Below are 16,492 nucleotides of genomic sequence, written 5' to 3' on the forward strand. Positions count from 1 at the left end.
CCGAGAATATGTCACCGTACGAAGCCAGCAGCGAGTCCAACTGGGCCGCCTGGGAACAGTCTAACGCATTAGACCTTTTGATGGCTTCAATGCCGACACCCGGCTTCGCAGCGAAGGTAGGTATAGGTTGCTTCGACTCAACCTCTTCCACGACGACGAATGACGACGCTTGGAGTGCCGTCACCGGCTGACGCTCTTCATACTTTTTTAGCATATTGATATGAAAAAGTTTTTTCGCGTGGCCGACCTCAAGCCACTAATCAAAGTCGTTCTTCCTGCCGGTCACAATAAAGGGGCCTTTCCAATGCATTAGCAATTTATTTTGCGACGTAGGCAAAAGAACCAGCGCGCGATCTCCAACGCGAAGGTGCCGGCGGGCAGTGCGTCTGTCATAATATAGTTTTTGCGACTTCCGTGCCTTCGCCAAGTTGTCATGCGCAAGTCGCAACGTCTCTTCTAGCCTCGCTCTCAAGTCCAGCACTTAGCCATATGTGGCTCTCGCTGACTCGCTTAGCTGATCCGCGGTCCAGAGCTCCTTGAGAATCGTCAGAGGTCCTCGAACTTGTCTGCCGTAAATTAATTCAAACGGGGAAAAGCCTAGGCTAGCCTGCGGTGCCTCCCGGTACGCAAAGAGCACAGGCGCAAGGTAACGGTCCCAAGCTTTGGGCTGTTCTTGAGACAACTTGCGGAGCATGCTCTTTAACGTCCCGTTGAATCGCTCCACCAAGCCATTACACATAGGGTGGTATGGTGTGGAAGACAGATGCCTGACTGCAAGCGTTTCATTACCTTCCCTCATTAACGAAGACGAAAAGCTCGATGCTCGATCACAGGAAAAAAAACATAAAACCCGCCATGTCCTGTCGCGGACGCCAAATTTGTGATGTGAAAGAGGACTGCAGGTTCACATTATCTCCGCGTAAAAGGTCGAAGAAATAAACCCAGGCGGCATGTGGGAAAAAAAGGAAACTCTATTGTGAGAAACTAAGAGAAAAGGAGGTAAAAACACAAACAGGAAAGCTGACAAAGAGAACACTCGCGACAGACAAAGGAAAGGTAGAAGGACAAAGAGGAAGCGTTCACTCAATGTTCGGCGGAACGTTCATCGCCCTGAGTGTGCTCTGTGAAGGTGGTGCGTCGGGCGAGGAGGTGTGGCGGGGCGTTGGCGCAATCAAGCCCTCAGGTCGACGCTCTGGTGGACAACAGGGTCAGGTAGTCCAGGCACGCCGTGGTGGAGAGAAAGGCAGCCCCCAGGTCTGGTAATCCGGGGATGCCGGGGTGGATAGAAAGGTGGCCCCCAGGTCTGGTAATCCGGGGATGCCGTGGTGGATAGAAAGGCGGCCCCCAGGTCTCGTAGTCCGGGAAGCAGCGGAGAAGACCAAGCGGCCCGTGTTCTGAAGCTGCCGCACAGGAAGGGAACCGCGGTGCCTAGGTCTGGTGGGCCTGGCCCTCGACGACGGCTGTCCAGGTCTGGTAGCCAGGACGTCTTGCGGCTAAGGCCGAAGTCTGGAAATTCGGGAGCCAGCAGATCTTCCCCACGGCCGTCGCCGACTGTGTTCCAACCGTTCTCCCTCCCACGCGCTCTTCGCCATGTCTCCTTCTTTTTTTCTTCCCCTTGAGCGTCTTCGCCCGCCGCAGTGGGACGCTAGCTTCTGACACTGACTCTCCATTGCGTTTCGAAAGCAAATTATATGTATTATTTTGCTTGTCTACCTCAAGTATGTCTTTATTTTTTTTTTACGGGAGGTACCTTTCCTGATCGCGTGTAATATTGCGCAATACATAAGTACTGATGGTGTTGTTGCCCTCTGCTTTGCTGCCAAAATTAGCAGATGTGTGTCCAAGTCCGGCTTCCAAGAGGCAGCTTTTACTGTTGGCATCTTGTGACAATGTACATTTTAGCGGTGCAATATAAATTATTTTTTATTATTATTTGCACTCTGTATTACTCTCTGTTCTACTCTGGGACAAGCTATAGTATACTAGCTTGGGGCACAACAACTGACTCAAATTACAACAAATTAATTACTTTGCAGAAGGAAGTGCTACGCATATGCGAAACTTACTATGAGGATAAACGGAAACTAAGGACTCACCCACTTTTTAGTAAGTACAATATTCTGAGGGCAGACCAGGTATACTACTTCAAGCTGCTACAATGGATACATAAGAACAGACTGCATAACGTACCTACGGAGAGTGTAAGCCCGTACGACATCAGAGATCCTAAAATAAGAATGCCAATACTTAGAACAAACTATGGCCGGCAAACACTACCCTTTCAGGTTACCAAACTGCTCAATAGAAGAGACATTCCCGTTAATTACAATAAACAGTTCCCTGTTTTCAAAAAAGAATTATAAGAGCGCTCTTTTGTTCAGTGGTGTTGTCTACTCCTCTGACTAATATCTTTTCCGTGGAAGCGTAGTGTAAAGATGTTTTGTCTCTTTTGCAATTAATCATGTTCCCTTTGCCACCTCCCATTTCTCTTACTTGGGTGGTCTGTACTATTCGTATATGTTCGGATATTTGTTCATGGACATATTTCCTTTCTGTGCTTGAAGGAGAAGAGGAAAGGAAAAAAATGAGGAAAAATCTCTGATTTAGTGTATAATGTTGCATATGCATCATGATTCATATCATTTTTATGTTGTACCCATTCTACATTTATAGTGCAATTTTCTCGTTGAGCGCCCCTTCCTTTTACAGATGCATCTTTGTGTTTCTTGTATGCACTGTATGCGTTTGTGTTTTGACCAATGATATTGTTTGTGTGCCGCCCAGCCGCACTATTATATATATATATATATATATATATATATATATATATATATATATATATATATATATATATATATATATATATAATGTAGAGCGGCTTATTGGCACGATGGAAGCGCCGGCTACGAATACCTTTGCACAGGCAATCTGGGAGGCAGAGAGCCGAGAGACCAGACCCAAGCGGCAGTGTTCCATCCAGCACGAGCATCCAACCGTCGGCGCGAGCGCTTCGTCGTCGTTGGCTTCGGGGCTGTTCATCTTCTTCATTCCAAGTGCCCCGGCGGAAAGAGGGAGCCATCCTGGCGACTCAAGGAGAGGAGACTACGAGGGGGCTATAATACGGCTTCAAGCGGCTGACGTGAACGACGTCGCGGCCACGGGGGCAATGGTCCGAAGAAGGTGTCACCGGTTCGATAATGTAGTTCACCGGTGACGTACGCTCCAAGATGCGGTAAGGACCGATGTGCTTGGCCGAAAATTTGGACGTATTCGGAACAGAGAGCCAGACCAGTGAGCCAGTGGAGAAGTGAACCGCGGGCGTGTCTTGATCTGAAGCATGGCTACGGAGACCTTCACGTTCGGCGGTGAAGTAGCGAGCCAACTGGCGGCACTGCTCAGCATGGCGGGTGATGTCAGAGAGGGAAGCATATTCCGAGCTGTCGGGGTTGTAGGGAAGGATTGTATCCAACATACAAGAAGGTTCGCGTCCGAATAAAAGAAAGAATGGGGAAAAGCCGGTGGTTGCTTGAGAGGCGGTGTTATATGCATAGGTGACGAACGGAAGAACCTGATCCCAATTGGAGCTGTCGGAGCGAATGTACATGGCGATCATGTCCCCAAGAGTACGGTTGAAGCGTTCGGTGAGGCCGTTGGTTTGAGGGTGGTAAGCAGTAGTGGTGCGGTGGACTGTGTGGCACGCAGTGAGAAGCTCGTGAAGAACTTCAGACAAGAAAACACGGCCACGGTCACTGAGAAGTTCGCGAGGAGCGCCGTGACGCAGGACAAAATACGAAGAAGGAAGAAGGCTACATCGCGAGCAGTAGCCGCAGGTAGGGCAGCGGTCTCAGCATACCGAGTGAGGTGGTCCACGGCGACTATGATCCAGCGATTCCCAGCGGTCGTGAAGGGAAGTGGCCCATATGTGTCGATGCCCACACGATCAAAAGGGCGAGCCGGACACGGTATTGGCTGTAACGGGGCAGTCGAAGGGCGAGGTGTCGACTTCCGCTGCTGACAGGCCGTGCAGGAGCGAACGTAGCGACGAACGAAGTTGTACATGCCCCGCCAATAGTACCTCTGGCGTAGTCGCTCGTACGTTTTCAGCGAGCCAGCTTGAGCGCTCTGAGGATCGGCATGGTGGTGTTCACAAATCTCAGTGCGGAGATGTCGGGGAATCACGAGAAGCCACTTGCGGCCATCTGGACGATAGTTGCGCCAGTACAGAAGACCGTCGCGAAGGGCAAAATGGGAAGCCTGGCGACGAAGTGCTCGAGGGAAGGAGGCCGTAGAGGGTGCACGAAGTACGTCGAGCAACGATGAAATCCATGGATCTTGGCGTTGTTGATGGGGCATGTCCATGGTAGTGAGCGCTGCGAGTAGGGATGCAGATATTGGCGAAGAGGGCGCAGGAGAGGGCAGTGGTGAGCGGGACAAGGCGTCGGCGTCGGAGTGCTTGCGGCCCGATCGGTAAACTACGGTGATATCGAATTCCTGAAGACGGAGGGCCCAGCGGCCTAGGCGCCCTGAGGGATCTTTGAGTGAAGCCAACCAGCACAAAGCGTGATGATCGGTGACGACGGTGAACGGGCGGCCATATAAGTATGGGCGGAATTTTGTTAGAGCCCACACTACGGCGAGACACTCCTTTTCCGCAACGGTGTAGTTCGACTCAGCCTTGGTGAGGGCACGGCTGGCGTACGCAACGACGCATTCAGGAAGTTCGGGCTTGCGCTGGGCAAGGACAGCCCCGAGGCCGATTCCGCTTGCGTCGGTGTGCTCTTCAGTAGGGGCATTGGGGTCGTAGTGTCGAAGGATAGGTGGTGAGGTGAGAAAACGACGGAGCGCAGCAAAAGCGTCGTGGCAGGCCGAGTCCCACGTAGACAGGTCGGCGGGACCATTAAGAAGTTTCGTCAGGGGCACGACGATGGAGGCGAAATTGGGAACAAATCGCCGAAAATAGGAGCAGAGACCCACAAAACGGCGCACTTGTTTTGTAGAAGTCGGTTTAGGGAAGTCGGCGACAGCACGGAGTTTGTCAGGATCGGGCAGGACGCTGTCTTTGGAGACGAGGTGGCGGAGTATTGTCAGCTGCCGATCACCAAAGTAACATTTTTTGAGATTAAGTTGAAGGCCAGCATTGGTGAGGCAGCTCAGTATCTGGCGCAAGAGCTTGAGATGCGTCGGAAAATCGGGCGAAAACATGACAACATCATCTAAATAGCAGAGGCAAACAGTCCACTTCAGGCCGCGCAAGATGTTGTCCATCATTCGTTCAAACGTTGCGGAGCGTTAAAGAGGCCGAATGGCATCACGTTGAACTCATGGAGTCCATCAGGGGTGACGAACCCCGTTTTAGGACGGTCGGACTCAGCCATCGGGACTTGTCAATAGCCGGAACGGAGATCCAGGGAGGAGAAGAACTCGGCGCTTTGCAAGCAGTCAAGGGCGTCGTCAATACGTGGTAGCGGGTATACGTCGTTGCGCGTAATTTTGTTGAGCCGGCGATAGTCCACGCAAAATCGTATCGAGCCATCCTTCTTTTTAACCAGGACGACTGGGGACGACCAAGGACTGGCGGAAGGTTGAATAATGCCGCGTTGTAGCATGTCGTCAACTCGCTCAGTTATGACGCGGCGCTCGGGAGGCGACACACGGTAGGGGCGCTGACGGAGAGGAGCATGGGTTCCGGTGTCAATGTGGTGCTCGACAGTGGTCGCACGGCCCAAAGAAGTCGACTGGTGGTCAAACGATGAGCGAAACTGGTTGAGCAGGGCTAGGAGCTGCGCGCGGTGAGCAGCGCCGAGAGCGCGGTCAATGCAGCGGTCGAAAATGTCCGATGACAAAGCTGGGGTAGCACCACGTGGAGTAGCACACATCATGAAGGGTATCGATGACGATGCTTTTCAGCTGTTGTTAGCGAAGAGTCCCACCACCGTTACCTCGGTGTATACCCTTTGCCAGAGTTTCGACGAGTTGCGCAAGCAACGTCTTTGCGCTCGTCGGCCTCCTCCGCCTGCCGACTCCATCTCCGGCGTGGCCTTCAATCCAGATCTACTTGCTACCATCAAAGACTTTGTGCGGGACGAGGTCGGCCGGCAGCTCTCGCTCCTATCTCGCCAACATCAGACACCGACCCCCCTCAGCGCTGAGATCCGGCACGCCATCACGCAGGCGGTCGCTGACGCCCTCCCTCCTCTTCCACAAACAGCCCCCGGCTCCTCCACCAAATGTAGAGCGGTTTATTGGCACGATGGAAGCGCCGGCTACGAAGACCTTGGCACAGGCAATCTACGAAGCAGAGAGCCGAGAGACCAGACACAAGCGGCAGTGTTCCATCCAGCACGAGCATCCAACCCGCGGCGCGAGCGCTTCGTCGTCGTTGGCTTCGGGGCTGGTTCATCTTCTTCAATATATATATATAGTAGCTGTGAAAACATGAGGTACTTGACTGCTTAAAATAATATACATCGAAGTATACGCTTCATGTCAGTTTCGGCTTGTTTCCGTTTGCCGTTCAACTCATTCTTTGGTCCCGCGAGGGCCATATGTCCCCTTCTCTTTCTTCTTTTTTTTTGTCATTATATATTTTTATATATTTTTATTTTTTGAAATTTCTCTGCGCTATATCTCTTGTTTTTTTTTCATTCCTGTCAACAAGCCTTTCCATATGGTCCTCCTATGGGAAGCTCATCGGGTTTTAGCGGCTCACGTGTCACCATGTGGAGCCACTTTGGGCGGTCTCAACCTGTTCCGCCTCGTCCGGGCCATCTTTCGGAGCCGCTCGGGGCCGCATATACGCGGACAGAGGCATACCGAAACCCACAATTGGCGGACGCATCCCTTCTTTTGTTAAGCCCCACCACGTTTCTTCTTTGCTTTCCCCCTTTTCTCTGCTTTTGCTTCTCTCTCTCTCTTTTTTTTCTTTTTTCTTGTCGAAGTAGCCGCGTGCGCACCCAGCCCGGCCTCCCTCTTTCGCTTCGTGTGTGCGTGTGTGTGTGTGTGTGCAGTGAGTTCACGGGTACGCGACGCGCCACCTTTGCTTCCCTAATATGCCATAGTTGTCAGCGGTGTTACGTTCTCCCGGCCGCCCCTCCCCCTTTTTTCTTTTTCTTTTCTTTACTTTTCTTCATTTCTTTTCTTTTTAGGCCTTCTGTGTGTCAATTCCCATGCTATAGAGCACGCGCCCATGCACTGTATGGCCACTCTTGAAAAAGATCGGTCCTCCGATCGAAACGTCGAGTCAAATAAAAATGTTTCCTTAAATGAAGCGTATACTTCGATATATATATATATATATATATATATATATATATATATATATATATATATATATATATATATATATATATATATATATATATATATATATATATATATATATATATATATTGTTGCATCTTTGTCATGCACAGGGGGCTGAGGCCTTGTCAGGCGGTACCAAGCCTTTGGTCTCAGCCCCTCTCTTAGACAAATGTCTAAGAAAAAATAAAGAAAGACAGTTCAAAAGCCAGTGTTCCAGAAATGGGCCATGGAAAAATATTCGTATTCATCGTAAATGTTTCTATCATTTCAGAAAGCATATGTGAATTCTAAACGGGGATTGCAGCCATGAAATAATGCTTATTAGTGCGGCGTTTAAAAGGTTAATTTGTTTTCTTAAAAACTTTTTGTAGGCACCGCGCGTCACCTACGATGCGGAGGAAAATGTATTACTTCCCGAGGGTACGAGTGTGGCTGAATTCTGCAATCAACGCCTCGAAAGCCAAAACTGGTCGCTGGCCTCCATGGCACCTTTGCTCACGATGCCTCGTTTCTCGGCCACTGGTCAGCAAGTCCAGCACCGACACGTTTTCTGCCACTTCGACTCCAGGTGCGGACGTTTTTTTTTGGTGTTTATATGAAATGAATTAGAGACACGATATATTCATATAGCACCGACACGTTTTCTGCCACTTCGACTCCAGGTGCGGACATTTTTTTTTTGGTGTTTATATGAAATGAATTAGAGACACGATATATTCATATACCAAGCGTAACTTACTACGGGTTCAAGTAAACAACTTGCTCGGCTCATGGCTGAGGCTAATAATACTAGTACCAAAATACTGTTGGCGTGTAGTGAGAGGTTGCTATCTGCTGAGGTACTCGGTAATAGAACCCGAGCGAGCTTATAATTTATTCTGCCAACTGAATACACCGAGTTTCGAAACGGCTACTTTGCAATATGCCATGTCAGCACCATAAATAGTGACTCAGGAAAATACGCCAAATGCAGCGAGCCGCTATATATTGCCTCTGTGATTGTGAAAAACATTTTATGTGCTTAAATATGTCGAGCTATGTCGAAATTGTGCCATTGGGCGGTGGAACAGGCACTTATAAAACTTTTGGAATGTGCTGATTTCGACGGCCGGAGAGGTGGTGGAATACCAGCCATAAATGGTACTATGGAAGGTGACTGAGTCTCTCCGAAGCTTTTCACTAGACTTTAAAAATGGTATTGAGAAGGTCAGATAAGCGAGGAATGAGGATAAGTGATAATGAAGAACAGGCTTATTGTGCTTGATTTGCTGCTGCAACAGTCCTGATATGTAATCTTGGATGACAATTTGCAGTAAATGATTATGGACCTACACACTCGAAGAACGAGGGAAAGAATATTGAAATCAAATCTAGTGTAGTGCTCTAAAGTCTGAAAAGGAAACAAATTTACGCATGACAGCAATCGGGACCAATAAAGTTAAGTAACTGGGCGGATATGAATGGGGCTGCCGTGTATTTTACTACTACATGCAAAGACAGCAGGATTAATAAAAAAGTGGTAGGGTTCTAACGTAGTTATTGAGTAGGCGTGCGAAAGCATGTCGTCATTCTTCTTTTCTTCTTTCTGACATCGGCATGTGTATATAATCCTGTGTCATGCTTTTCAGCTTCACACCCTCTCCCCACTGGGTGGGAGCTGGCGCGACGCCCTCCGCACATTGGTTAAAGCTAGCGCGACGCTGCTCCGAAGTTGCGCGCACTTTCACTTTCTGCAGTTTCCGCTACGCTGCCCTGAATTAGCCCGTGCTTACCCGAGTTACTCCGAGCCTCGCACAAGATTCTTAGTTGGGAGCCTGTGAAGTAGTGCTCTCGCATTTAATTTACTGGTGGGAGCTTCAGCCCCGCGCTTCGAAACAAGCGAAATGACATACCAATGGATGAAACACGGCACTTCCTTATCTGTCTGTAGGCGCTATAAATAGGCACGGCAATCAAGTCTTACCGAAGAGCTTTGTAACAGATCACTTTTTCTCGCTACAGTGTATACCAGTCGTGTCTTGCCTATACTCATGTACGGAGTGTGAGCTTGTAGGGGAGCAAAAACGGTAGGAAATGTAAGTCAGGGCAACTCAATGTTTGTGTGTAGAAATGGTGATTATAGGATCTACATCAAGAGACTGAGGTCAGAGTGGCTTGGAAAGAAATGCGAGGTAATGCTAACTCCAGCTGAAAATAACAGAAGTGAATGTTCCTGGTAAAGTTATCTGAGACACGTAATAGCTGATAGTCTATATGGTAGCGAAGTGGGTGGCAAAGAAACGCTAACGTAGCAGCCAGTGACAGGTCTTGTTGACTGTGAAGTTAGCATGTTTACTAATATAGTGTCCACGGCTGGCGCAGGTGAGAGGTTATTGGACGTGGGTGGGAAAGATTTGTGTCCTATGAAGGGGGCATAGCTTGGCAGATTGTGTTTGGAAGCAGCGGTGTAATGAGACATTGTAAATGGCATTGCTGCATTGGTATTTAAGTATTTGGAGCAATTTATCAGTTCCTATGGCGGCTATTTGAGCTTTTCTATGACATGGCTCTTGCGTCTTTCGGCATTGCCTGAAACCAACACACTTAAGGGCATTACTTACACTGGGGTCTTTGTCTCGCAATCTCTCTGCTGCCACTTACTCGGACATGTTTATGGACGTCTTCGGAATGTCAGCGGCTATTGCTCGCTAAGATTAGGGCTTTATTTCTCTCATCAGAAAACGTAAATTTGATTTCGTGTGCTGCTGTCAGTGTGCTGAAAGATTTACTCCATGATTTCGACAAAGACTGCTTCACTCGCGGCGACATGCTAGAACCGCGGCTTCAAAACAACTCTTCTCGCACCTTTCACGTGACTGGGTCAGCTGTACCACAGCTTGCCCCCACAGTTGGTTGTCACAGTTGGCCCCATATCCATTGATTACCGCAGCTTGATACCAGAGGGAATGCGTTTAATGAAAAAAGGGTTGTTACAAAGCAGAAAATGTCGACAAAAATTTGCAGTATATAATTCGTATTACCCTTGGATAACCCAGCTTCAGGAATGCATGCGTGCTGTGTCTTGTTCTGTCAGGTGTGCATTGCGAGTATTACCACCAAGATGGCGACTAAGCAAATGGACTCGTTTTATGGACTAGTTTTGTTGCGTCAGCGGTCAGCAGTCTGGTGTAACGGCGGTTACGAAGTGCCAACGTCATTAGTGCTAAACGCAAATTTCCGGTCCACGACTTCTCGGCGGGATGGTGATGATGATGATAATTAAAACCTTTCCTCAGAGGTTCGTGACGCCTGGTCGCTTTCTTCTGTCCAAAGCGTATTTTTTCTTCTGTTAAATATTCTCTCTCTGAGTGGTGTCACGTGTTGCTGGATAGGCCGGCATAGTCTGCATAAAAGTGATTCAGTCTATTCTCTATATAATGTAGTGAACTGGAAAACTGGCGCTTTGATTTTACCTTGAGAAGAGTGCACTTTAATGTAGTATTTTTTTAGAGCTCAGCCTTTTCTTGCGAGGAAAAACATGTAGTATGCAAATGTTTTGCAGCTGCTGTCCTAGCCCATTTACCGAGTAATTTGAGGGTGGTGAGATACGTGAAGTTATCAGCATTTTGTTGAACGAATATTCCTCTGCGCGCTTAGCGGTTCCTGTACACTGCTCCACGTCCATGTCCATGGTGTGGTTCTAACTGCACCCAGGTATTTCCGCACGGTAGAGCCGTACCCGCCGTCCCTGGTGCCTTTTACACTGTGCACAGCGGTGGTGGTTGCGGGCTACGCCATCGATGTGGACACAAGGACCGTCGTGTGGAAACACCCCAGCGGCGGGGAATACTTGCGCCATCTGGTCACGATGCGCACCGCTGGGCACCTGAACCACCGGGCAGGGCCAATTGGCATCTACGTCACTGTGGGCGGCGAGCGTCGGGACAGCGCTAATTTCTCGGCCATCATCAGTGACCCCACAGTGCGGGAAGAATTCGCGAGGAATGTTGCCCGCAGTCACCAGGAATTGGTGCGTGTGCGTTAACGCCACAAGGGATTCTTTTCTAACGCAATTTACGCTTTTTCATAGCATGCCCCAAGGAAAAGAGGCGAAAAGTAAGGCCGCCCCATTCCGCCGACCGCAAATGCGGGTCGCTGACGTCGTTGACGCTTCCCTTACACTCACTTTGTGTAATGTTTTCCTGCTTATAACACGCATCCACGCTTTGGAAAAAAGCTTACGAAACACAAAAGGCTATCGCTCAGGAAGAAAACCAAGAGCCAAATTTATATATCACGAGAGCTAAAGCACGGCAGGAAGTATTATGCATATAGGGAGGGGGGATATTGGTAAGCGATTGCGCATGTTGATAAGCATCAGGACAAATGAACTGCTTCTTATAACATACATTCTGAATTTTCGCAAACGACCTCAGCATTTGGGGCATATAGTAGAATTGATGCTCTAGCTTCTATATTCGGAGCTAGTAATTGATGCATGCTTGGAAGACTTTCACAGGGGAACGTTTTAGAGGCTAGAACCCCTGAGACTTTGTCTCGGCAATGTGCGCATAACGTGAAAGATGAAAGGGCGACATGTACATGATATGCAATGCTCGCACTCGCCGTTCATGGCAGGGCAAGATTGCCAACACATGCTGGCAGCTCGCTTGATGCTTCTCATACGAGATTACTACGACTACCGTCTAACTGTATTCACGAATCATCCTTAGTGAGAAGGTCATGCTTTAGCCTTCGTGTTCGAGAGTGTGCTGAGCTAGTCTTCATGTGGACAGAAGGCTGCCACAAATGGAAGCTGGCAGCGGAATGCGTCTCGCGAAAGGCATGCTACATGAAGATAGGTGACAAATGCAAGAGCCCTTAACGGTTAGATAGATAAGCTTTATTTTCTATCAACGATGGGGGAAGACGAGGCTAAAAGCTGCAGCCACAGCTTGACTGGTCCTCGCCCACTACATAAAAACAACAGGTGACACGTGAGAGCAATAAAATACAAGTGAGAGCATCAGAGACACAGCATTTAACATGGGAACGTACAGCTTGGATAGTGGCTTAAAATTACGAACAAAATGTGAAGCTCATAAGAAACATGAAAAACAAAAAAATGTTTATATGCACGTACAATGGAGAGATGGGGGATATAGTATGAACAAATTCAGTCAGTAGTGGGGATTAAGAATTCGAAATTTTCAAAGCCATGGAAAGTGGTAAAACACAATGCATCTCTCGCGCATTTAAAATTACAGTGCAGTCGCATTCAAACACGTTGTCCAAAAGAGGAGTGTGTTAATATATTCTAAGGACATGCAGCACCCCATTCCCCCTTAAAAGAAAACAAAAACAAAAACAAAAGAACACCGCCAAACTGAGATGTCAGTTAATGAATTGTAGAGTGCTATTTCTGGTAACATATGACATGGGTAATATGGAATAAATATTTTCCTAAGCTGCCTAGCATTCAACTGTATAATGACGGTATTATTAGATAAGTAGGAGATTAGGTGGGTGGGAATGCAGTGGTTTAGGGTTTGCGTAGCGTAGTTTGTTCTGCAGAAATCAACTTTCTAGGCATAGAAAAGGAACCAGCGAAAATACACGCAAGACAAGAACAAAGGAGGCACACACCACAACGCTGGACTTACATCTGATTTATTGCGATGAAGAATTGCTCGTTTTAAAAGAATTTTCTGCCTGCGCACCCACCCTACAGACAATACACTTCGCGCACCACATGATGACATGCCTACTATAACGATAAAAACTTGTACTCCTTTTCAGTGATAATCACAGACGGCTCACTGACGAATTTCTGCTTATTCTTTCTGATCATGAATGCCTCCAATAGCTCACGCTCACGTTTAGATTTCCCCCGCCCGATAATGCTGGCAATGTGAAAACTAGGAGAATATTTGCAGTCCTTTACATGTAAGGCTAGATTGCTGCCTGTGCCAGTGCCCAAAGTTGTGCGATGTTGCCTCAGGCGCTCATTCAAGCATGCTCTAGTTTGGCATATGTAGATTTTCCCGCATGACAATGGGATTGAATACACCACGCCCACTGCGCATGTGGTGAACATAGTCTGGTGTTTCGTGTTGCAACCACCAGTTCTGCGCATGTCTGCAAAGGTTTGGGCGCACAAACCGGACAGTTTGAAAGGAGCAGAAAATGCCATAGTGACACCAAACTTCTGAGCCACTTTTTTCAGACCATGTGAAGTCTTGTGGAAGTAAGGCATGAATTTCAACTTTCTTGTTGGCACTTCTACTGGCCTGGAATACTTTGAAGATAACTTCAGTTTTTTCCCCAAGGATTCCGCCACCGCCAGCAAAACCGAGGGAGGAAACCCAGAACATTGTAGCCGTTCAACCTGCTCCGCCAGACTTTGCTGCATCACATGAGGGCAACTCTTCTTTAAGGCATTCAAAAAACTTAAGTTTGCAATGCTGCGCTTCACTAACTTAGAATGGGCCGAATCATACGGCAACAGTGCCTTCTTAGACCTAGGCGCATATTTCCAGCACACGTGTTGATTGGGTATAATGGTCTTGTCAGAAGGAATCTCATGCGTAAAAACCAAGTTCTTAGAACAAGTGCAAAAAATATTTACAATCTGGTCTGCCACAAGGGTAAACTGGTCAGTTTCGGTTAAGTTCAAAATTACTAAAAAATCGTCAAGATATCTAAAAACCCTTAAAACACGTGTGTCGTTTAGAGATCCTTGTAGCATCGAGTCAAATTTTGATAAAAAAATGTTGCACAGCACCGGCGCAACAAAGGAGCTGATACAGATTCCATGTTTTTGCACAACATACATACTCATCTTCATGCTGTGCTATCGTAGAATTCAAGTACTCTTTTAAAAGTTCGAGGAAGGTTTCTAAAGTGATGCCACACTTATTCTGGAAAGAAATTGTCCCAGATCTTTCAATGAATTCGCGCACAGCAATAAAAAGTTCGTCATGGGGCACAGAATAAAACTAGTCCACAATGTCCACGGAGAAGGCTGCATTAGCGTCGGGGAAACCGCGATTGAGGCACTCCACCAGACTCATTGAACCCTGCACAACAAAAGGATCCGCAGGCACCAGGCCCTCGAAGGAACACTGTAGGTAGTTTGAAAGCACTTTTTGCCATGAACCTTCTTCCGTGACGATCGCCCTGAAAGGGTTGTCAGGCTTATGTGTCTTTGCTGTGAAGAACACACGCAGGGAGTCTTGCTGGCATTTACGAACTTGCTTCTCAATGCTGCCCAAATTCAACCTATTGAGAAGCCTTCAGGCCAACGCCTTGGCCTTGCGCGGTTTTACTTCTGCCTTTTTGAAGTTCTTTTCTATAGCTTCGGCCGCTTTCGTCTTAAAAAGGGAAGAGGGAAGCACCGCGAACCCACCTTCCTTGTCAGCTTGAAGGAGACTGAGGCCTTCTTGTTGGAAGTGGGCGACCAAAGGGCGCAGATCCCTGCTTGGTTGACGTCGGCCCGTCCAGGTTCTCATGAGACAGTCAACACCCTCTGAGACGCAACGAGCTTTCTCCTCAAAAGGGGCCTTGTCAGCCACTCTGTCAACCACTGCCAGAAGCTCGTGCTTGCGGGACCTTGGTTCAAGGGAGAACTTAGGTCCGCGCTTCAGGATGTCGTCGAATACTGAGGGAAGAGAGGCTTCGCCCAGGTACGTGACAGCTGTACCAGTTGCTTTTTGTATCCTTTTCCTGGGCAGAAATCGCCTAAAGTCATTCCAGTAGGCTTCAGTGAGTAGTGAAGCGAGACGAAGATGCTCCCGAAGCCTACTTGCAGCTGCCCAAGGTAGTCCGGCTTGTAGGCACATAAGTCGCATCCATTCCCTCAAGTGTCGGACCTGCCGGTAGAGCTCCGATTTCAAGATTTTGCACACACGCTTCCAGTGCCCTGTAGAAGGTTGCAGAGGTCCGAAAAGCTGGCAGACTTCTAATGGTGGGATTCCGCACTTCAGTCCATGTGACAGCGCTCGTGCCTTGCAAGTAGTGAGAACAATAGCGCTGACGCAGGAAGATAAACCATCAGTAGATCTACGAAGACACATAAAAGAGCCCGGTGTATAAGAATAGTAGTTCAGGAGTGCAAACTGCTGGGCTAGTTGGTTCATATTGCATAGAAAAGGAACCAGCGAAAATAGACGCAAGACAAGAACAAAGGAGGCACACACCACAACGCTGGACGTACAACTGATTTATTGCGATGAAGAATTGCTCGTTTTAAAAGAATTTCCTGCCTGCGCACTCACCCTACAGACAATACACTGGCGGAATCCTTGGGGAAAAAACAAGTTATCTTCAAAGTATGCCAGGCCAGTAGAAGTGCCAACAAGAAAGTTGGAAGTCATGCCTTACTTCCACAAGACTTCACATGGTCTGAAAAAAGTGGCTCAGAAGTTTGGTGTCACTATGGCATTTTCTGCTCCTTGCAAACTGTCCGGTTTGTGCGCCCAAACCTTTGCAGACATGCGCAGAACTGGTGGTTGCAACACGAAACACCAGACTATGTTCACCACTTGCGCAGTGGGCGTGGTGTATTCAATCCCATTGTCATGCGGGAAAATCTACATAGGCCAAACTGGAGCATGCTTGAATGAGCGCCTGAGGCAACATCGCACAACTTTGGGCACTGGCACAGGCAGCAATCTAGCCTTACATGTAAAGGACTGCAAATGTTCTCCTAGTTTCCACATTGCCAGCATTATCGGGCGGGGGAAATCTAAACGACGTGAGCGTGAGCTATTGGAGGCATTCATGATCAGAAAGAATAAGCAGAAATGCGTCAGTGAGCCGTCTGTGATTATCACTGAAAAGGAGTACAAGTTTTTATCGTTATAGTAGGCATGTCATCATGTGGTGCGCGAAGTGTATTGTCTGTAGGGTGGGTGCGCAGGCAGGAAATTCTTTTAAAACGAGCAATTCTTCATCGCAATAAATCAGATGTAAGTCCAGCGTTGCGGTGTGTGCCTCCTTTGTTCTTGTCTTGCGTCTATTTTCGCTGGTTCCTTTTCTATGCAATATGAACCAACTAGCCCAGCAGTTTGCACTCATGAACTACTATTCTTCTACACCGGGCTCTTTTATGTGTCTTCGTACATCTACTGATGGTTTATCTTCCTGCGTCAGCGCTATTGTTCTCACTACTTGCAAGGCACGAGCGCTGTCACATGGACTGAAGTGCGGA

At 48.0% G+C, this 16,492-nt stretch overlaps 1 protein-coding gene across 1 annotated transcript in view; it reads left to right on the plus strand.

Annotated features, from left to right (window-relative positions):
- LOC144119390 (putative chitinase 10) overlaps positions 1 to 16,492 on the plus strand; it is a 217,932-nt gene that overhangs the window by 137,940 nt on the left and 63,500 nt on the right. The window contains exons 6-7 of the mRNA XM_077652017.1: positions 7,674 to 7,870; positions 10,996 to 11,311. Coding sequence (XP_077508143.1) covers positions 7,674 to 7,870; positions 10,996 to 11,311 — 513 coding nt within the window. The remainder of the gene's footprint in view (positions 1 to 7,673; positions 7,871 to 10,995; positions 11,312 to 16,492) is intronic.

The sequence above is a fragment of the Amblyomma americanum genome, chromosome 2 (genome assembly GCF_052857255.1).
Source record: "Amblyomma americanum isolate KBUSLIRL-KWMA chromosome 2, ASM5285725v1, whole genome shotgun sequence".
Classification (NCBI taxonomy): domain Eukaryota; kingdom Metazoa; phylum Arthropoda; class Arachnida; order Ixodida; family Ixodidae; genus Amblyomma; species Amblyomma americanum.